This window comes from Aotus nancymaae, unplaced genomic scaffold (genome assembly GCF_030222135.1).
Source record: "Aotus nancymaae isolate 86718 unplaced genomic scaffold, 86718_ANA_hifiasm-v0.15.2.pri h1tg000062l, whole genome shotgun sequence".
Taxonomy (NCBI): domain Eukaryota; kingdom Metazoa; phylum Chordata; class Mammalia; order Primates; family Aotidae; genus Aotus; species Aotus nancymaae.
Genome location: NW_026988476.1, coordinates 7,238,809 through 7,263,136, shown reverse-complemented (window position 1 = coordinate 7,263,136; position 24,328 = coordinate 7,238,809). Strand labels below are relative to the sequence as shown.

The 24,328-nt window shown below is 37.7% G+C and overlaps 1 protein-coding gene across 5 annotated transcripts in view; it reads left to right on the top strand.

Moving 5' to 3' along the window:
* Positions 1–24,328, top strand: part of SLC25A21 (solute carrier family 25 member 21) — a 516,565-nt gene that overhangs the window by 290,845 nt on the left and 201,392 nt on the right. For all 5 annotated transcript variants that reach the window (XM_012469187.2, XM_012469203.2, XM_064365802.1 and 2 more), the window contains one exon: positions 18,238–18,286. In XM_012469187.2, the coding sequence (XP_012324610.2) occupies positions 18,238–18,286 (49 nt within the window). The remainder of the gene's footprint in view (positions 1–18,237; positions 18,287–24,328) is intronic.

Sequence of the window (24,328 nt, the reverse complement as noted above, 5' to 3'; positions counted from 1 at the left end):
ACTGATGAGCAGTTAGGTTGATTCTACATTTTGGCATTATCAGAGCATTATATATATATCTCTCTAAGAATAAGCTGTAATAAACATTGGAGTGCAGATATCTCTTCAACATACTGATTTTTTTTTTGGATATATATATACCCAGTAGTAGGATTGCTGAATCAGATGATAGTTCTTTATTTGATTTTGTGAGGAACCTCCGTACTATTTTTCATAATGGCTGTACTAATTTACATTCTCAGTGACAGTGTGTGAGTGTTCCCTTTTCTCCACATCCTTACCAACACTTGTTATCTTTTGACGGACAAACTATATTTGGACACATAATGTGGTTAGCAACTCTGTGATGGCACTATTTAATCAAGGTAAAGCTTAACCAGTACACCAGAGACCTAACAATATAGTGGCTTAAGGAACAAAAAGCTTATTTCTTTTTCATGTAGCAGTCCTGATTGTAATATCCAGGTCAGCACAGAATCTCTGCTCTTCATGTTCACTATGGGACACAGGTTCCTGCCACTAGTTGCTCCACCATCCCCTAGACTATTTCTTTGTCATTTGTAAGGTATAACTTGAATCACTGCCATGGAGAAGTTCCAGTTAGTGGGAAGGGGAAATCAGGTATAGAAGAGACATATTCATAGTCTTAGGCACTCTGCCTCTCCTATCCATAGGTGTAAAGTTAGTCACATGGCTACACTGAAGAGCTGCTGGGAAGCACCATCTTGCTGTGACATCATGAAACATGGAAAAAAAAAGAAAGGAATAGATTTTGGTGGTGCTACAGTATTGTTCCCAGGAGCATATATACTCCTTTTAGTTTCTGGTGTTGTGTTGCATGTTGCCTATGTATACTTTAGTGTATAAGAGGAAAAAATTGATCCTTGTAGCATCAAAGGAGCACATGAAGAAATTAGAGTTATAACAGAAATATTGCTCTTCACATTTTGCTCTATTTTTTCAAAAATTACCTGGTTGCTAAATTTAGTCACTGAGTGAATACAGAATTTATAGCTCTCCTATGAAGTCGTCAACAGATTATGAAGTCTGGAAAATAGATAAATCTCAATTTACTTTTTTAAGGATTGACAATCCCCTTGGTGACATTATATCTATTCATTATGTTTTCAGACTTTGTAGTCACCCTGTAGAATTCCAAGGGAGATTGTCAGAGTTATAATTTTCATCCATCAAAAGATTCTTTAGTGCTGACACATTTTATATTGCTTGACAGAAAGTTAGGGCCACCTTTCCTAGAAAAGATGATTAAGTCCTTTAAAATAGGTTTTTCATTTATTACTATCTAACCTTGTCTTGGAATATGAGTATGAAATGTATCCATTTACTTTTGAGGACTTAATACAAGTCTTTCAAGGCAGTTTTATTTTGTTTTTTAGGAAAATAACCCATCTTTGGAGGCCTATATTTGTATTATTGTTTTATTCAGTGTTTCACATTTTTTGCATTTCTTTATGGCATACACTGACTATCAGTATATTGACTTCTTAATGTGTACATATTGTGGTTGTTATAGGATATTGCTTAAATAGTTGTTAAATCATAAACTCAGATTAACCTTGGAGACCCAGTCAAAACAAAGAGAACATCTCCTGAATCTAGTTCAGGGAATGGTGAATGTGTTACTCCTTCACGTGGTTGCTCTTCATGTACTTGGTGTTACTCAATTGTAGAATAAAACTTTTATTCATTTGGCATTTTCATTTATTTCATGAATGTTGTGGTGTACCTTGTGCTGAACATTGGAGCTGGATGTTGGATATTTGTGCCATACCTTGTGCTAGACATTGGGGCTGGACACTGGATTTTTGTGGTGTATCTTGTGCTGGACATTGGGGTTACAGTGAAAAAATCCAAACATTAGTAGTTACTGTATATGAAGAAAGTGGGACTTTGTAGTTTTCTTAGTGTTAACTTCATCTCTTACTTTCTGACTCTCTCCCTCCAGTATCCTGATTCCAGCAGGACCAACAAGCCTCTGTTCTTAACACCGTGTCCTCATCCCCATCATGTCCTCAGTTCCCTCCTTGCAAGCTTAAGTTCCTTGGTCAATCATTATAATTACTCCCTAGCATGCACTTGCTCCTTTGCCCTCTGTCATGTCCTCATGTTCATTTTACAAAACCTCAACCCGGTTAAATGTCACTCTTCCTGCACCCACACAGCTGAATGTCAATAAATAAAAATGACACTTTACATGCATGACTATTGGACTCAAATGGATTCTCAGTGCTACCCAGTAATTTTATGATATTTTCCTGGACCAATACCTCCCTCCCTCCTGCAGAAGACTGTTTCATACCTCTCCCTGCACTTTCCAAATCCCCTTCCTTATCCTCACTCTAGGTTGACAACCTTGCTTCCTATTACCCTGTGAAATTATAAGCAAGAAGGAAACCAGCATCTAGAACTATGCTAGAAGAACTATATATACAGTAGGCTCTCAAAAAATATTTGTTGAATGAAAACTGTCCTGGACATGAGCTTGTCCAACATATAGAAAACAGATACAGTATATTTAATGTTGAAAAAGAATTTAATGTTGCAAAGAAGCATCCTAAGTTACTTGTTGGAATGACGCCACAGAGGCAAATATTGTTTAGCAAGCTCGTAATTTAAGAATATTAACTGAAATCAAACACTAATTTTTGTTTAAGGCTGAGTATGGTGGCTCACACCTGTAATACCAGCACTTTGGGAGGCTGAGGTGGGAGGATAGCTTGAAGAGGAGTTTGAGACCAGCCTGGGCAACACAGGGAGACCCTGTCTCTACAAAGAAATGTTTAAAAAATTAGCTGGGCATGGTGGTGCATGCCTATAATCCTGGCTACTTAGGAGGCTGAGGTGGGAAGATTGTTTAAGCCCAGGAGTTCAAGGCTACAGTGAGCTATGATTGCACCACTGCACTCCAGCCTGGGAAACAGAGTAAGACCATATCTCTAATATCAATCTAATTAATTAATTAATTAGGATAATGTTTGCCATCAGTACTAATATATTCAATGATATTGCAACTAAATATGTACGTTATGATAGGTACAAATTTTTCTGCTTCCGTATTTCTGTAATGTCTTGTACTTTGTATCCAAATATTGTTCTTCAGCTGGCAGTTATTTTACATGAAGTGCAATCAGTTTCATTGTGCTAAGTTTTTCATGTGGAAGTAAAGATTAGCCTAATTAATCCACACTTAGTAGAAATCATGTGTGATTAAACTATATGGCTGCCTATAAAAGGAATCTGTGAAACAGAATCAACCTTCTCCCTTTTTCTCCCCACAAGCCAGCCCATGATAAAGAATATGTGTATGGGATTTACCTGGAATACTTGGCTCAGTAACTTGGAATTCATGGAGCATGGCAAAGAGGCCAGTGTAGAGTAGTGGTTCGAAAAGAATTTGTGTAGCTGTGGTTCTAGGTCATCAGCAAATATAAAATTAAAAACTGACACCTAAAGACAAGTATTTTAGCAGTGTGATTAATTAAATGTGGACAGTCTTGGCTACATATTAAAGAAAGGCAATGATCAGAAGTCATTTACTCCATCAAGATGAATATGATTGCAAGAAGTAATGCTAGTTAGAGTGGGAAAAAAGCATTACGATTTCATTTTCTTTTTCTTTGGTAGTAGCAGGTGTCAGTGAGTAATGAGAAGGAAAGACCTGACTACTTGTGACCTAAAACTCTGAATTCTTCACTTAGTAAGATGATGTGTATTTTCTTGAGGCCTTCTGCCTGTTTCTGGATATCTAATGAATGACTAAAGGTTGAACAGGCTTTGCAGCAACACTTCCTCTATATTCTTGTAAGGTACTAACACCCTAGGAAGAGCACAGAGAAAGGAAGCGATTTTCCTGTGCACACAAGTGCACACATTACATATCTCACATATTTATACATACTATATAGACATTATAGAACATATATAGATGTAATCTGTAAAATTTGTTCTCATTGCTTAATCTCTATGTGGTCAACATAATAGAAACATCTGCACAATAGAGTGGCAAATCACAGTCATGTGGGGTGGCTTGGCAGGTCATTGGTTTTTTTGAATATCACTTTCAAAGGAATTTTTTTTTAATTCTGATGTAGGATCATGATTTTTATTATTAAATTGTGACGAACAGAGAATATAAGCTAAAGATTATGGCACTTTCGGACATTTGTGATTAGCAAAGTTAAAGAACTATGGGAGATTTTTAAAAACAACCCTCCATATACTATAATTTTAAAGCTGTTTGAACCTAGTAGGCTAAGCAACATAATTTTTGGTTAGATTTGGGCAGTAGCATGCTGGTAAGTATTTAAAAATTGCCTCCCTGGAAAAAACAAACAAAAACTGTAATTTGTAGCATTTGCCAATTTTCTTAGTGTAAATACTCCCACCATGGCCAATTTGGAGCTACTAACATGATGCCTGATGCCACTGAATGCAAAGTGAGAAAGTGTGGCACATACCCTGGCCTGTAAGAGTCAGCTTCAGCACATTTCTGGAAGGGTGAGCAAAGTGGAACACAATCTGTTTCTGACTCTTGTGTCAAATTGAGGGCTTCTTTCTAGGCAATTAAATCAAAGAAGAAAGGAAAACTAATTCTATAGAAGTTGTGAGCGAGAAAGAAGAAATCCTAAGACAGAGAAAAATATATTTGTCTTTCTGGTTGATAAAGAGGTAGAAAGCAAACAGAGTCCCCAGAATTGGGCAAGTCTTCTATGGAGTTGAAATAGAGGTCCTGGTACTCAGTAAGCTGCCCTCTTTCCCCAAGTAGTAGAGCTTAAGTCCCTCCTTCAGCTGCCTTTCTAGATTTTAGTGACCTTCCAATGTTGAAATGCTGGTCAGCATAAACAATTGTTTTCCTTTATTTATTTATTTAAAGATGGAGTCTTGCTGTGTTGCCCAGGTTGGTGTACAATGGCATGATATCTGCTCACTGCAACATCCGCCTCCCGGATTCAAGTGATTCTCTTGCCTCAGCTTCCCAAGTAGCTGGGATTATAGGTGTGTGCCACTACGCCTGGCTACTTTTTATATTTTTGGTAGAGATAGGGTTTTACCATGTTGGCCAGTCTGGCCTCGAATTCCTGAGCTCAGGTGATCTGCCCATCTTGGCCTCCCAAAGTTCTGGGATTATAGGCGTGAGCCACCATGCCTGGACTTTTACTCACTTTAGATAAGTGAAATACAATACAAACTTTTTCTGAATGGATAGATATATGTAGACACACATGTGCATGCATTACATATCTCATATATTCATACATATTTATATGTAACATATATATGAATATGTAGACATTACAGAACTTACATAGATATAATCTATAAAACAAGTGACCATCTGTTTCTCTCCTTTTATTCATATTTCATTCTCTTTAAAGACATTTTATATACTCAAAAGAATTTTTCCATCTGCCAACTAATCCACACCTTATTTTCCCCCTGATGTTTCTCCTTACGTTGCTGATTATGGTAAAAGCCCACATACAGCAGTTAGCTTCCATAAAGGACCAACACATCTGAAAATTGGTTCACTTACCCCAGTGTATGTGGGACTGGCTTAGAGTCTAAAATAACAAAAAGACAAGAGAATAACTTCTATTGAGTTAAAATACCAAACAACAAATTTTGAAGACATTATATTGAGTTGAAATTGACTTATATAAAAACTTTGTTTACAAGTGAGATTTTCATTAGTTTAATAATTTTCTGTCTATCTTTGCATTCAAAGTGTGAGTTTAAAAAAAGCTCACTTATTTTAAAACTCTGCCTCAACTTTTCTTCCTCCTTTAGACATGCTCCATTTACCATGATTTCTGGACTATAATGTGTGCATATGGTTTATACCTCTGAAATATATATCCCTAAATTCTTCAGTGAGTTCGATAGTAAACTCTATGAGAATAGGGAGTATACAATGAGGGAAACTTGCATTCCCTATAGACACATGCTAACAGCCATTGCTTAGTGTTAGTTACTTTTAAAAATATATATGCACATGGTGAACTTATGTGAAAGTATTTGCTTCAAGTTTTTCAAGGGAGCCTGTGGCTTGCTCAAATGCATAACTTTTAACAACATCTTTCAAACCTGCCAAATCACATTGCCTATTTGGCCAATTCAGTGTATATAATGTTAATTTACTGTGCCACAAAGGTAGTGCACCTTAACTATTATTAGGGGAGAGTATAATATATTCGATTTCCCTTTATGAGTCTCACATTGCTTATAATTCAGCAGGGCTACCACATTTTCTGGGCAGGCTATCAAATAGGATGTTGTAATGATTTGCTTGACTAGTAGAGCAGATGAAAATATATCAGTTCTGTCTGTAGTTGTTCTATTTTTGATTTGAAATTTATACAGTTTGAAGCCATTTATTCCTCTGTGGTTCTCTTTAAAATATAAAAATGTTCTTTTATATTTTAAAGACTTAAACATATTACCCAAAATTAGTTAAGCAAATGGTTAAAACAGTGTGAACTTCAGAGAACATAAGAAAGGTCTTGGATTTAATTCGAAAATATCAGGGAGGTGGCTGTAGTATAATGCAAAGATTTGGCCCTGAAAAAAAAAAAACATAGGTTTTACTTGTAACTGGCATCTTGGGGAATCCTGCATGCTTCAATTGTTGATCTGCACTACTTTGCAGTTTACTGAGATGTTGAGATGTTTCGTGCTTGATAAAATATTACTTACCAAAATTATTTGGACATATCATTCCTCTATTTCTCTTAGAGGATAGATACAGACTCAGTGTCTATCCTCTAAGTCTCTCAGTAGACTTACTTCCTCTTTTAAACAATATCATGAAGATAATAAATGCAAAGATATCCTGTGTTCATAGATTGGAATAATTAATGTTGTTAAAATGTACAAACTACTCAAAATGTTATACAGATTCAATGCACTTTCTATCAAAATTCCAGTGTAATTTCCACAGAAACAGAAAAAATAATTCTAAAGTTTGTATGGAACCACAGAAGACCCTGAATGAGCAAACAAGACACTGAAGGCACTGTACTATCTGACTTCTAAATCTATTACAAAGTTATGATAATGAAAACAGCATGATACTGGCATAAAAACAGACACATTGATCAATGGAACAGAATAGAGAAGCTGGAAATAAACCCATACATTTATGGTCAATTGATTTTCCACAAAGGTGCCAGGAACATACAATGGAGAAAGCACAGTCTCTTCAATAAATAGTATTGGGAGAACTGGATATTCACATGCAGAACAATGAGATTTTATCCTTATCTTACACCATGTACAAAAATCAACTCAAAGTGGATTAAAAACTTGAAACCTGAAACCATAAAATTACTAGAAGAAAACATAGACATGACATTTGTCTAGGCAGAGATTTCTTGAATGTGTCCCCATATTGAAAAAGCACAAGCAGCAAAAGCAAAAATAGAAAAATAGAATTGCATCAAACTAAAAGGCTCCTGGACGGCAAAGGACGTTATTAAGAGAGTGAATAGACAACCCATGGGTTGGGAGAAAATATTTGCAAACCACACCTGATAAAGAGTAATATCCAAAATATATAAGGAACTCAAGTAACTTAATAGGAAGAAAACAAATACTCCATTAAAAATGAGCAAGGGACTTGAAGAGATATTTCTCAAAAAAAGACATACAAGCGGCCAACACATATAGAAAAATGCTCATCATCACTAATCATCAGAGAAATGCAAATTAAAACCACAGTGAGATTATTACCTCACACCTGTTATCATCACTGTTATTAAAAAGATGAAAGATAAAAAGTGTTGGCAAGGTTGTGGAGAAAAGGAAACCCTCATATGTTGTAGGTGAAATACATATTAGTATAGCCATTATGGAAAACAGTATTGAGGTCCCTCAAAAACTTAAAAATGGAATTACCATATATAATCCAACAATCCCACTTCTGGGTTTATATCCAAAGGAAATGAAATAAGTGTGTTGAAGAGATAACTGCACTCCCATGTTCATCATAGCATTATTCACAGTAGTCAAGAAATGAAATATGAAACCAATCTAAATGTCCATCAATGAATGAATGATAAGAAAATGCAATACTCTTTATCCCTGGAAAAGAAGGAAATCCTGTCATTTGTGACACCATGGATGAATCCAGACAGTATTATGCTAAATGAAATAAACCAGACACGAGTAGACAAATGCTGCATGATCTTACTTACATGAGGTACTTTAAAAAGCCGAACTCATAGAATAGAAACTAGAATGGAGGTTGCCAGAGGCTGGGAGAGAAGAGTGGATGGGGAAAGGGGAGACATTGGTCAACGGGTACAATGTTTCAGCTAGGCAGTAGAAATAAGTTTTCATGATATATTGCACAGATGATGACTATAATAATAAGGCATTGCATATTTCAAAGTTGCATAAAGATTAGATTTTAAATGTTCTCACTACAAAAAGTTTGTAAGTATATGAAGTGATGGATATGTTCATTAGCTTGATTCAGTCATTCCACAATGTAAACATACATCAAACATCACATCATACCCCTTAAACATGTAGAATTATTATTTGTCAATTTAACATAGAATTATTTATTTATTTTATTGTACTTTAAGTTCTGGGGTACATGTGCAGATCATGCAGGATTGTTACATAGGTATACAAATGCCGTGGTGGTTTGCTGCATTGATCCCCCATCATCTACATTAGGTATTTCTCCTAATATTATCCCCCCCAATCCCCCCACCCCTGCTGTCCCTCCCCTAGCCACCCTCCCCATTGGGCCCCAGTGTGTGATATTCCCCTCCTTGTGTCCATGTGTTCTCATTGTTCAACACCCACTTATGAGTGAGAACATGTGGTGTTTGGTTTTCTGTGCTTGTGTCAGTGTGCTGAGAATAATGGTTTCCAGCTTCATCCGTTTCTCTGCAAAGGACATGAACTCATCCTTTTTTATGGCTGCATAGTATTCCATGGTGTATATATGCCACATTTTCTTCATCCAGTCTATTATTGATGGGCATTTGGATTGTTTCCAGGTCTTTGCTATTGTAAACAGTGCTGCAATGAACATAAGTGTGCATTTGTCTTTATAGTAGAATGATTTATAATCCTTTGGGTATATACCCAGTAATGGGATTACTGGGTCAAATGGAATTTCTATTTCTAGATCCTTGAGGAATCGCCACACTGTCTTCCACAATGGTTAGACTAATTTACACTCCCACCAACAGTGTAAAAGCGTTCTATTTCTCCACATTCTCTCCAGCATCTGTTGTCTCCAGATTTTTTTAATGATCACCATTCTAACTGGCGTGAGATGGTATCTCAATGTGGTTTTGATTTATATTTCTCTAATGACCAGTGATGATGAGCATTTTTTCATGTTTGTTGGCTGCATAAATGTCTTCTTTTGAAAAGCGTCTGTTCATATCCTTTGCCCACTTTTTGATGGGGTTGTTTGTTTTCTTCTTGTAACTAAAATAAATTTTTAAAAAATAAGTATGATCAGTTTAAAAAATTATCATCATAGATTCTTTGGACTGGAAGAGTTCCTTTTCTGTAAACTACATTTTTAAAACCTTATCCTCTACATACCACTGAAATTGAATTTCATAATTGTAGCAGTTTTATTGTTTTATATAATTCAGTTTCTCTTTCAACAAAGTTTTATTGAGCACTACTAGGTGCCAGGCATGTTCTGGGTACTTAGTGCATATCGATGGATAATATGAAGGTCTCTGCTCTCATGAAGTTTATTTCTATCAGAAGAGACAGATTTGAAATATTAACCACAATGAATAGATGAATGTTTGTGAAGTTTATTTCTATCAGAAGAAACAGATAGGAAACAATAAACACAACAAATAGATAAATGATATAGTATGTTAGAAGTTGGTAAGCACTGGAGGGAAATGAAAAAGCAGAGCAGCATGAAGATATTTATTAGTGCTGGCTAAGGAGGGGCAGGTCTGTGTTAGAGTGGTTGGGGTTACTCATGGTCCATGTGAAGGATGTTGGCCAAGTGGAATCTGGGGGAAGAGCATTCCAGGCAGAGGGAACAGTTAGACCAAAGGCCTATTACTGAAAGCCTGGCATTGTTGGGAAACAGCAGAGAGGCCAGCATGGCTGCAGTAGAGCCAGTGGAGGGGTAAGACAGCAGGTGAGAGGAATAATGCAGCCTGGGTGATAGGTAGCTTTCCTCTGAGTATAATGGAGAACCATTGTTGACCAGAGGAATGACATGAGATGACTTGTAATTTAAAAGGATCACTGTGGGGTGAGAACAGATGGGAGGGGTCAAAGGTAAATGGAAGGAGGCCTATTACGGAGCTGCTACAGATGATCTGCTGAGAAATGATGATTATGACTTGGACCAGAGTGGGAGAAATAGAAGTTGTGAGGGATGGTAGAAATCTGAATGTATTTTGAAGTAGAGTCAGAGAGATTTCCAGATAGATTCAAAGAGGGTTGTGAGAGAGACAGAAGCATCCAGAATGATTCTAAGGTTGAGCATGTTGTGTTAGAAGGGGATGGAGGTGTGCAGGGTCAGTAATCCAGTTTTAAACTGAATGTCTAGGCTACTAGATATCCAAGCAGAGATGTCAAACAGGCAATCAAATATTTAAATCTAGACTTTGAAAAGGAAATCTGGATTAGAAATGTAAATTGGTGAATTGTTTTTGACATGATTGAAACCATGGGTTGGGATGAGATCACCGAGAGAGTGAGTGTAGGTAGAGAACTTCTTCAGTGGGTTTCAGGTATTTGATATAATTTATTCAGTGGTTATATAAAGATAAATATTCCCTCTTCTCAAAAATTTTATTGTTTGTTTTGGCTACATAGGTTGTTCACAACCTAGAGATACCATTCACATAGGTGACAGTGTCTGGTGTTGAATATTGCAATGGCTGCAATGGCTGGAATCGGGGAGCAGTGTGGAGAGACAGAGTATCATACGATAAATGCTATTCTTTTTTTTTCTGAAACAAGATCTCTCATTCTGTCACCCAGACTGGAGTGCAGTGGCATGATCTCAGCTAACTGCAACCTCCGCCTCCTAGGTTCAAGCAATTCTCCTGCCTCAGCCTCCTAAGTAGCTGGGACTGCAGGTGCACATCACCATGCCTGACTAATTTTTGTATTTTTTCTAGAGATGGGGTTTCACCATTTTGGCCAAACGGGTCTCAAACTCCTGGCCTCACATGCTCCACCTGCCTTGGCCTCCCAAAGTGCTGGGACCATAGGTGTTAGCCACCATGCCCAGCCAGATAAGTGCTATTCTTGATACATGTAATGCAATGTAAAATAATTAGTGCAAGCAATGGAACTGTAGAGAAAGGGGCAGTGAATTGACTTAGTAATAATAAGGCAGAGTAAATTTAGAATACTCTGTTCTCAAATAATGTATCTTAGAACAGTTTATAACATTGTGTATAGTAAAATAAACTGTACTGAAGTATCATTCAACATTTTCCTTTACTTATGTTTATGGCTATTTTGGGTCACCTAGCTTGTCTTCTACATCCCTTCTTTCTGTTGCTGAAAGGTTACTAAAGCCCATTGCAGCACTGTTTCTGGGTAAAGGCAGAGGTAGAGTGGGAAGGAAAGCACAGGAATGACATCAGCATTCTACATTTCTGTACCTAACAGTTCCATTAGGGATTGGCAGGGATGAGGTATGTTCCATAGTCAATCAGTCCACCTATGTAGTTACGCACTCACTATTGTCTCTTTTCTGTGGCCCAGGTTGTAAAGGAATGGGTAAAAAAGAAGGGGTGGGGGTTGAAGATAAGATCTTCTGCTTTATGTTGTAAGCATTTTAAATCTCTGGAATGAAAAAGAGCAACCCATCTTTTCTGGGAAGTGATACTTTTGATGTGGTTTTCCGCTCGTAACTCTTAGGAAAAATGATATTGTTGAGTTATGAGATAATCTATCAGTGGTCGTAGGCAAAGCTGGTGAAAATTTTAAGAGCTACTTCCTCATGTGTACACACACACACACACACACACACACACACACACACACACACACATTTTAAATGGTCTTTACTTGCCAGAAATCAAGCTTGTGACTTAGGGTAAGTAATCTCAAATATAAAGAATACCCAGGCCACAGATGATATAACATTTTAATTTAAAAATTTTAAATGATTATCTGTATTTTCTGTCATTAGTTTTTATCAGAACTATAACATATTTCCTCGAAAAAGGAAGACAATTTGGGATAAACATAAACAGTTATGTAAGACTAGAATTGATGCAGAATGTAAATAACATTTCACGCCATCAAAACAACACTAAATTACTAGACCTGAGCCATATTTTTATGCATATTGCCATTTTCTGCTCAGTGCCTTCCCTTTACACCTAAGGCGTTTCTCAGTGTGTCACTCCTGTGCTGAGCTTTGAAATCCTTCAGCCTTTCAGGCAGCCTTGTCGCAGCATCAGGCTGTGTTCACTAGCACCTAGCACATTACCCTGCATGCACACAGCTCTCGACAATCATTTGTCAATCTATTAGGTGCTGATTGATTAGTTGTTTTCTAACATCAACATAGCAGGGTATGTGATTAACAATATTGTACTTCTGTATTCAGGTAATTGCTGTGCTTTATTTAGTATCATTTTATGAATGTTTCTCGGTCCTTATCTGCTTATTTATATAAGGCTTATACTAATGAATTAAATGCAGAATAAGTACCTGCCAGTTCAATTTATCTTGAGGATTCACTGACATAATGGCATTGGCAGAAACCCTAATCAGTATTAATTTATTTATTCACCAAATGTTTATTGAGCATACTGAGTGCCAGCCATTGTGCAAAGTGGTGGGGATACAAACATGAAGAGGGCAGATGGAGTCTCTGTCCTCATGGAGTTCTAGATAAGAAAAGAAACAGTAGTAGTGTCACATAATAATACAAGTTCAGGGAGCTCCTGTATCAGAACTAGATTAGCGTATATAGTAGAAAATCCAAATTGCGGTAGTTTAAGGAAAATAGAGATTTTTCTCCAACATGAATATCTGGAGGTAGACAACCCAGAACTCCACTATGTCTATCTTGTTGCTGTGCTGTGTGTGGCCTCTATGCCCAAAGTTACCTTGTTGTCCAACATAGCAGCCTATGTCCATATTCTACCAGTAAGAAGGGAGAAAGAGAAGAGCAGGCTCTCTCTCTTTAAAAAACTTCCCAGATATTGCTCAAACCCCTTTCCCTTATATCCCTTTGTCTAGAACTTAGTTGCATGGTGATGCCGAGCAGCAAAAGAAGCTGGGAAATGCAGTATTTATTCCTGGTGGCCAGAAAGAAGAGGGGATGCCTACTAAGAGGATAACTAACCATCTCTGCCCCAGGATTTCTGGGAAAAGGGTTGCCTAAATTGAGATCTGAAGGTTAGTAGGATTCTCAGAAGTAGATGTACATTTGTCCTTATAGAAGAAAAACATTCCTGAGGAAAGGAAACATTCTAGGAATTGAACACTGAGGAGAAACTGTTCTCTCACCAATTGTGATTAATCATTGTGTGACGATGTTTGCACTTTTTTTTTAAGGAAAAGAATGTGGTGCAGGTTATTTTAGAGGAAGGTGGGGGTGGTGTGAATGATCAGTGCAGTTTTGTGGTTGAACAGGCAGCCAGGAGATCTTCTCAGAAAAGATGAAGTCTCAGAAAAGATGGCAGGGAGGTGTTATTCTTTTCTCAGCAATATTGGCTCAGGTGAAGGCATGTACTTGAGCCAGTTCAAAGAACAGAGCATTTAGGGGCCATCCTAAGGTACAAGCTAAGGGGATAACCATACATTTTTGTGCCCCTGGTAGGGTCACATTACCAGTTTCATTCAAATCTTAGAGATATAGTCATGTTCACTAACATGGCATAAATCTGCACACAATATGTTAAATTCACAGTATCAGTCTTCTTTGGGGCTTTCCTAATTTTCATAATGTTCAGCCTTATAAAATCAGTATTTTGTCTAGTTTAAACAAATCTAATAGTAATTCTTGTTTGCTTGTTATTGTGATAAATCAGCAGTTGCCTCAAATAAAAATAACATATGGAACATTTTTAACTTTCTGAAATATAGTATGTTATTTGAGAAAATGTATGTTTTTATGTTTTTCTAATTATTTTCATACCGTCATTTGGTTATGTTTTGGTTCTGCTTTTTATTCCCAAAATGAATGGAAGATACAAATAGTCCAGCTCATTTAAAATTAAGCATGATTTGAAGACATTTTATCTCTAAAATGACTTTTTTGGTTTTAATATGAAACACCAAATTTAAAGCTAAAATCAGCTAGAGAGTCTAAGGAAAGCACTGATTTAAATTTATAATTATTTAGGTTCTTGCACTTTTTTTTTTTGTATTACCACTCAAATAGTATGAAGTTACAACGTTTTTCCCCAGAGAAAGTGGTTCTATGGTTGGTGGTTGGCAATACAATTTTTATATCATGCATGAGTAGGGGAGACTGAACCATTTAATTTATCTGTGGCTGGTGAGTTTAATAAATGCCAGGTTGGTGAAAGCAACACTTCTAAGTCTTACTTGTCTTGAGATCAGTGTGTCTTAAATTGGCAATTAGGATGGATAATAAATGGAAACTGATATTTCAGAGTCATCTTCTTTTCTATATTAGACTTTGAATTTTATGAGAAAAGAGAAATAATTAAAATTCGTACTCACTATTATTTAGTTTGTGACTTCAAGCTAGTTTATAGAATTGCCGATAAGCACATGGTACCATTCAGTTTCTTGAGGTCACTTCTAGGCCTGTATAACGTGATTAATCTGATTCTATTTATATGGTTATCTTCATAAATAATAATCAGAGTCTCACAGTCTGTAGCTGTCTGTGGAGGACAGCAAGCATCCATTCCCACTCTGAGTGAATTCATATTTAACTCTGAACTCTGATCAAAGTCAAAACCTCCGTATAATTTCTAACATTTCTATTGCTTCTGTCTGTAGCATAAAAGTCCTTGACTTTTATTGCTAATGTAAATTCTACAAATGACTTCTTTTGATTAAAAATAACAGTGAATAAATAATCACACAGAGATCCTGGATCAAACATGTTATATTTGACCATTTAAGTCCCATCTTCCTTTTGGCCAGGTCACAGTTTTGCAGGTAGTTTCATAGATGACCGTTGACTCTCAGATTTAGAGGTGCATGGGACACCAAGACATCTATGCTATGATGAGAGACGATACTTTTACTGGTAAACTGGTTACTGATGGTGAGAGGACTGGGACATCAGTGCTCCTATGCTTGCATGTGATTAGCTGTGATTCGGAGCACTGGGAGGAATTGAAGGCAGCAGATGATTAGATCATGGGAGAGCACATTAGCAGAAGTCAATACCACTCCTCCGCTTACAACTCTTCAAAATGTCTTCAGTAAACATGGAGTACATTGGTAATAAGAAAAAACAACCAAGAGTTATTTAAAAAAGAAAATCCTTCACTGGCTCCTTGTGGCCTATGGGATAAAGCAGAAGTGCCTAAACGTGAACTTGAGCCTCACCTGTATACTTCCAGACTCATCTTTTGCCATGCCCTGCCTTCAACCCTAGGCTGCCGTAATGCTCAAGTGCTTCTTGCCTCTTTTCTTCTTTTCTCTGTGCAATGTCTTTCCTCCATGCCTCATGCTCATGCTGTCCTCTCTCTGCCTTGAATCCCTTTCCCACCCCTCACCTGATCCCATGCTAGGGCACGGGCCTCTCTCCAATGTGCTCTCATAAACTCTGAGCATCGCACCTCCTCCCATCTACTATTATTTGTTCTTATGTGTCTATTTGTTCCCCTCACTAGACTCTATCCTCAATACCAGACACACAGAGGGCAACCAGTACAAGTTTGTCGAATGAATAAATGAGTATTTTGGTGCATACTAGGGGATAGAAAATAACTTTAAGTAATCACAAAAGTATAATCATCTGATCTATTATCTGTTTACTACCAGAAATGTGCATTAGCACATAGGAAACTGAAACAATTTTGCAAATAGGTAAACAGATTTATATAAATGTGGTCTGATTCTTCAAGTCTTGCTGTAAGCCTTAATAAGTTGTTGGTATTGTGGGCTCTTTTGGTAAACTTTTTGAGAGATGTACCAACCAGTGCTATTTGGTATGTGTTTTTTTCTTCTACTCTAATGTCAAGTCAGTGGGAGAAGCTTTGTGTACTTGCTTTAGTAAACTGATTCCGAGTGTCTTATTTCCTTTTGTGCATGAGGTGCACAGACATGCACTTAATGGATGTCTGCTGCTTTGTGAGGTAAGGATGCTATTCTTAAAGTCTGAGTTTCCAGAGTAAATTTTTAAAATAGGATTAGGGTTTTATCTTATAGCTAATATAAGAAAGCTTAAATTACAATTATAAAAAATATATGTATATGTGTGTGTGTGTGTGTGTATATATATATATATATATGAGTCAGATTCAAAAACAGCAACAAACATAGAATATTAGACCTCAAAGTTATTCTAGACCATTTAATCTTTTGCTTTACACGTAATGAACTAATGTCATCATGGGTGAATGATGATTCCCTGAAGGCATCAGGGCAAAAATTCTGGTCACTTGATTCTTATTTTGGGGTAAATGTGAATTATCAAGCAAGGAGAAGTATGTAGAGACCTTACAGTTTGCCAGGAAGATTTCTGCTCATGCTACCTTGGGTAACAAGCCTTATTAATAAAGCTAAAACAGTACCCAGAGGCTTTGCTGTTGTGTCCAGCAATCCTGTGGCCTCTGCTCCCCTGAGCCTGTCTCCTCCTGTCTCTAGGCAATGAGACTCCAATTGAGTCCTTGACTTGGGAAGCCTTTGGCACAAACATCCGTATTGGATCTTATTCGTTGTAGCCAAAGTAAGACAGCTTTGGTCAGTACATAGAACTTTGCAACCTGGAGCAGGCATATGCAGGGAAAACCTCCTAAGGCTTCTGCAGAAGCAAAGTGGGCTTTCAGATAGGTACAGGCCCTTTGAGCTTTCTGGACCTCGCCAGTAGGGAGAAGGACAGACATTTGTATGGATAAATATGGGATGGGGAAGATAAACTACATCACAGTTAAATTCAAATTGGGTTCATTTATAAATGGAGGTAAATGCTCTGCCTGTAAGAAACTACTCACAAATACTGTTGTGTGGCCTTTGGGCAAATCAGTTGAACACTATCAGCATCATTTTTCTTATCTTAAAGGAAAGATTATAATGATACTTACCTTGTCCACTTGTGCATATCAGTGACCATACATGTTAAATGACCATCCATATGTAGATAACTATTACTATTATTACCTCTATAATGCCATAATGACGACTACTATAATTATTTTTACAACTAGTAGTACCTAACACTACTTGTACTACTCCTATTGTTACATACCAGCAGTTTGTATTATAATTAAGTGGTCTTCTCTGCTCAGACTATAGGAGAGAGTTCTGCAGTTTATTTGCAAGAAGCTATAGTTCTTTCACTGTGTAATGGTTAAGATCAGGGCTTTGTGGAAATTAAGACTACTTCCTAGATGTAGCATCTTAGACAAGGTATTTAACTTGTGTGCCTCAATGATCTCATTTGTAAAATGGGGATAATACATTCTATCACATAAAGTTCTTGTGAAGATTAAATGAGGTAATCTAAGTACTGCTTAGAACGGTGCCTAGCACACGATGATCTAGCAAGAAATATTCTCTATTAAGCTATTAATGTATTGATATGTATTGCTTTTTTATAACCACCTTGGGAGGGAAGAGACGTCATTATCTTTGTTTCATGGATACTGAAACTCAGGTTTTTGATTTGCTATGTTTACTAATATAGCAAAGCTGGGAGAGATTCAAAGAGCCTCCTGCCCTTTCTTCCTTCTTTTCTTTCCTCTCCTCCTTCCACATATCCTTATTATTGGGCTGGAATGGGAAGCCATAATGTCCTCCCAGTTGATTGGAATTAGCACATCTGATTCTTTTTTAAATTTTCTTTTCCCTCCTGCCCCACATCCCTGCCAGAACACTTGTAAGAAAGTACTCGCTCACATATCTTGTTCCCATTGAAATAAAATCATATTATGCTTATGTTTTTTGCCATTAGCCTATTACTATTAGCTGTCATATCCAAAGTCCCAAGTTCTTTATCTGAACCCTCATACTTAAGAAATTGACAGGGTCAAGGAAATAAGAACCAGTGTTTACATAAGTGTTTATTGGACTTTCTTTATCATCTTTCAGGTCTTGTAGAAATTTGCCTGATGCACCCCCTCGATGTGGTAAAAACCAGGTAAGGTTCTGCATGAACAAGTTTTATTGACTTTGGCTAATATCCAAATTAAGATCTGTCAGAGCACTAAATGCTAGGACTTGTCCCAGGCCAGTAGCTTCTCTCTATAATGGCAGTTATATTTGCTTCTAAAGAAAGTAATATTTGAAAGATAAAATGTGAACAGTGAAAAGCATTTCTGGATGGAGGTCATCTGAAGTATGTAATATTTTACTGTCTTTGCATGACAACCATAAGGTATGATTTGTAGCTATACTGGCAAATGAGGTAAATTTATCAAAATGATATAAAAACTAAACTTTATCCAGTGAATTATGACAGCACATTTTCATTTGGCATTGTATAACAAATCGCTATTTAATAGTCAGCATTTTGGTATGAGACTTCAAAATTTCAAGTAAGCTTTTTACATAGTGCTTAAAGAATTTATTCCCATTACCGTTTACCAATCCAAAAGGCCATATTTTCAGGAAACTGCAGGGGCATAATATGGTCAATACAAGTCAGGACAATGTATTAAATGTATTTACCAAGAGGGAAAAAAATAAAAATAATACAACTTTATAGGGTATAACACGATCTAGAGAATTTTTAAAAAGTTAAACTTGTGGCTGAATTACTGAACTTTCTATTTTTTCAAATTGGAAGCTCTTGGAGTCTAGTGAAAATTTCCATTTATTTGCATTGTATGAAACCCAAGAGCACCATGCCTAGGTTGGAGCCTAATAGCCAACAATGCTATGCAACAATGGTGGTTAAAGAAACCATTCCTGCCTGAATTAGAAAATATTTGATGATTCAGAGTGGTCATTGAATGGACGTGTTACTTATTCTACCTAAAGAGGCAGTAGAATCTTAGGCTGGTTGCTGCAAGCAAGGGAAGGTGACTGTGGCGTGCAAAAATGGTATTACATTTGTAAGAGACGTAGAGAAGATGGGAATTTGGCTTTTGTCTTAGCTGGAGCTGCTCTAACAAAATATTATAGACTGGATGGCTTAAACAACAGACATTCATGTTTTACAGTTTTGGAGGCTAGAAATTCCAGGATTAAGGTCTTGGCTGATTCAGTTCTCTGTGAGGGCCTTGTCCTAACTGTAGAGGGCCTCCTTCTTACTGTATCCTTACATGGCAGACAGAGGAAGCTCTATTGTCACTTTTTCTTCTTATAAAGTCATTAATCCCATCATGGGGGCAACACCCTCATCACCTCATATAAACCTAATCACCTCCCAGAGACCTCACCTCCAAATACCATCACACTGTGGGTAAGTGCTTCAACATACGAATTTTGGAGGGACACAAACATTCAGTTTGTAACAGCCTCAAATCACTAAACTCAAAGAGAAAGAAGAAAACCAGGGGCCTGGCACAGTGGCTCATGCCTATAATCCCAGCACTTTGGGAGGCTGAGGCAGGTTGATCACCTGAGGTCAGGAGTTCGAGACCAGCCTGGCTAACATGGTGAAACTCCATCTCTACTAAAAATACAAAAATTAGCCAGGCATGGTGGCACACCCCTGTAATCCCTGCTACTCGGGAAGCTAAGGCAGGAGAATCACCTGAACCTGGAGGTGGAGGTTGTAGTGAGCTGAGATCACACCACTGCACTTCAACTTGGGCAACAGAGTGAGACTCCTTCTAAAAAAAAAAAAAAAAATCATATTACGATATGTGCACCTCTGGGCCATCTTTATTACAAGGTTCAGAAACAGCAAAACTCCCTGGAATTTCCTTCTTAGATTTCATATTAACCTTTTTTGAGAAGCCAGAGTATTGTTGCTAATCTCACTGATAAAATAATCTTTTTCATTTAAGGGTAGTTTTCTAAATTAGTAAACTGTTCCAATGAACACAGAGGATAAATAATAATGATTTAATCAAGACACATTATTAGAATTATGGTCACTCATCACTCAGTATTTTATTCATCCATTCAACAGATGTGTATTGAGCATCTAGTGTGTGTGGGTTTCATGATAGCTCTGCCCTCAGAGAGCTCACAGTCTGATTAGCTAATTGGGATCTCATCACAGTGAAGATTTAAAAACTGTATATTTTTTTGTACTGGAATTGAATTGAAAATTTCTTGAAATGAATATAAGTTATTGGGGCTTTATATCTTCCTTGTTACATAAATATTTTCATTAAAATACCATTCATTCATTAGAATTAGTCACATGACTTTGTCTAACTTCAGCAGGGAGGAAGATAATAATCCTTCCAGATTCTTTGAATGAGAGAGGAATTGGATACTGGGTGGTATTTGACCTGCATAATGAAAAGTATATTGAAATAGACTCACAATCATGGAATAAATTGAAAGCCACAAATATGGGCAGCTGACATTGCAACAGAAGTAGAATGTACAAGATTGATAGGACTTATCACCCAGGCAGTAACAGAGAGGTGACATCAAGTGAGCAAGAGCAGACTCACCTGTGGGAACCTCTTCACCATCACATTATACAGGAGATGACTATGTTTCTAAATAGAAATAAATTCATACCCAGGTAATGGTATTGATCATTTATAAAGTTTTAAAAATCCGCTTGAAAGAGGAGTTTGGGAGTAAATTTTTAGAACCTGTTGTTATTCATTCAGCAAGAAAAAGATTAGGCACAAATGGAACCCAAAAGGAAGACTAGACTCCAAAGAATAGACACATTTCTTTTGCCATACTCCAGCACATGAGACATTGTGGAAAATGAGCCATATCCATATTTGGATTAATTCAGGGTACTACTCCTTAAGTAATAAAATCCAATTAAAAAAAAACTGCAGTAAGATTTTGCTTCATGTATCCCATGCCCCACTTTGACAATGCCTGCCAGAACTTAGAATCCAGTACTCTCAGAATATCGTGTCATTTAAAAAGTGACCTGCTAAAATCACCAATGCTAAGTGGTTTCGTGTATTATCTCTTTCCATTTATGGTTTATGTTATTCATTTTAATATTTATCAGAATAGTAAGTACATGTAAATTGCATCAAATTCAAATAATACTCCATGCATTGTGTCAATTAAGACAGGTGAGATTGTGTGGCTGTAAACTCAACAACAAACTCAAAATCTCAGCAGATAACAAAAACAAGGATTTCATGTCTGATACAACTGGGTATCTTCGTCTGTCTAGGCTGCTAAACTGGGTAACTTAGAGACAGCAGAAATTTATTTCTCACAGTACTGGAGGCTGAGAAGTCTAAGATCAAGGTGCTGGCAGGTTTGATGTCTGGTAAGGGCCTGTTTCCTGGTTTAATGGGTGCCTTCTTGTGTCCTCACCTGGTGAAAGAGCAAGGCATCGCTCTGGGGTCTCTCTTATAAGGGCACTAATCCCATTCCTGAGGGCTCTACCCTCATGACTTTCTAAAGGCCCCACTCCTGATGCCATCATCTTGGAGGGTTGGGTTTCACCATATGGATTTGGGGTGGTTGGGGAGGGGGGAACAAATATTCAGACCTTAGCCAGGGGACACTCTGCTCAGACTGAAAGAAGCTCTGTTTGCACACATGCTTTCCCCATCCCTGTGGCAGGAAGAATAGAGCTGAATGGTCCCACCCTGGTGGTTAGAGCTCTGAACACACATGTCCTTTTCACCCAACCTATATTAGGAACTTGCCACTTGACCACACCTGGACAACCAGAAGGAGAAGAAATATGATACTCCTACTGGCCTGAAGGAAGGGACATGGTGTCAGTGTGCAATAGGCATGTCTTTTCCAAATCTTATAAGCAGGAACATTATTTCCCTACCATGTTCTCTCCACCCACCAGTTTCCATTCCAGAGGTAAGGTGGAATGGAAACTTTAGCTGATTCTGTTGTAATTCACTTCAACATTTCTAAATATTATACTAACACTGGTTGTATTGAGTTGAATAGTGTCACTGCCCCAATTCACATTCTTCCCAGAACCTCAGAAGGTGACTTTATTTGAAAACAAGATCTTTGTAGATGTAATTATTCAAGTTAAGAGGTGGCCATATGGAATAGGGTGTGCCCTAAGTCCACTATGACTGCTGTTATAAGAACAAGAAAAGAGACTCACAGAAAGAGACATGATGTAAAGATGACCAGATGACGTCTTCTCTGGTAGCAGAGATTAGAATTCTGCAGCAAGCCTATGACCAAGGACTGCTGGCAATCCCTAGAAGCTCAGAGAGAGGTATGGACCATATTCTGCTTCAGAGCCTTTTAAGAGGAGCCAACCCTGATGACACCTTGATTTTAGACTTCTGGCCTTCTGAACTGTGAAAGAATACATTTTTGTTGTTTTAAGCCATAGGGTTTATGGTAATTTGTATGCAGGGAAACGAATACACCGCTCTCTCTTAATTTGTCAATGTAAGTGTTATTTATGACATCTAGAATTACACAATGGCCCTATTTCCCCTTCTCACATCTGTCCCATTATTGATCCATAATCAATTGTTTGCATTATTTTGACTATGCAAACATTGTTCACTGCTGAACCAAGTAGTGCTCAAGGATTTATTTTTCTGTAGTTAATTATTGCCTCATATTTTCATTCTTTAGTTCCCTATATGGCTATTGTTAATTGCAATCTCTTCCTAAATGTTTCTTCACGTTCCTTTTCCCTACTGTTTCATCATTTTCAAACTCTTAGCAGGTAATGTGGTGGGGCTTGTCGAAGGTGGAGTTTTGGCAATTACTTGGTTTTTTTGTTAGGTCCTCTCTCATCTCTCTTCCAGTATCAAAATTTAAATGTCTTTTCTGGGGATACTGTTTCTCCAGTGAAGAATCTTTCAATCAAGGTTGTGTGTGTGGGAGGGTCCCACTGTTAAGGATGAAAATATTCTCGTCTTCCTCTTGTTTCTGGTATGGGGCCACTCTCCTGCCCTCCACTGTACCTAGTGGCTCCCAGTCTGAAGCTGCTCTTATTTAGTCTCCAAAGAGTAGGTCTTTAGTGTGAGGTGGGAGAGAAAACATACATGGACTTTAAGCAGTGCTCTTGCTTCGAGTTACATATTCTCATTTTTCAAGTTATCTGGTACCTCTGAAGCCTGAGGCATCCCAGGGACATCCCAGGGTCTTTAGTGGCAATCCCTTCTTTAGATACTTACGGTGCAGTCTTCTCTGCCCTGCTAAGGCAGTGGCCATTCCTCCATCCCTTTCCATCTTGCAAAAATGAGTTACTTTTTTGCAAGTAACTCTTTACTTCTTGCCTCATCCTCTTTGTCTATCTGGATATATGCTTATTTATAATTATTATGTTTTTGCCACGTGTGTTAGTCATGGCCCAATCAGGAGAATATACACACACACTCTGAGTATTTGAAACTATGCAAAGTAAATGCAAGGAATTCCAGAGGTAAGGACCTTTGACTTTTAGCTGATTCTGTCATGATTCACTTTGATATTTCTAAATATTATACTTATATTGCTTTGTATTGAGTTGAATGATGTCCTTGCCCCAATTCTGTCCAGATTGTAGAATTGCTAAGGAGCCAGCAAAGGTCTGTGAGGCAACCTAGAGATTAGCAATAGCACCACCACCACAGGCTGAAGGGAAAAAGGGAGGAGGTGGTGTTGCCAGAGCCCAGGGCCTCATAACGCTGCTGGAAGCTAGAATCATGGTAGGTTTGTCTAGTGGGAGCCGCAGTCTGAGGACATAGCCACTGCCTGCCTAAGGTAGAGAGGGACAGAAGAAGTCATCTGGTTTCTCCCTTCTCTCCCCACCTTCAGATTCTCACCCGCCAGTGCTCCTATTTGCTGAATCCATGGAAGTCCGGGAAGCCCAGCCTTGCAGAGGTTAGCCCCTTCACGTTACAGAGCAGAGCAGGACAAGGCAGGGAGTGAAAAACTGATCTGAAGATAAGCAGAATGGGGACTGACATACTGTCATTTTTGAGGGATTTGGAGAAAGCACTGAGAGAAACATGCATTTTCAATTCAGCATGTTGAATTGCCAAGAGTATTGCTTCAGACCCAGTTTTTATTTTAAAAGATAGTTAGAAATTATCATTGATACATATTTTATGGCAAAATTCCAGGCATTGTGGCATTTAATATAGAAAAAAAG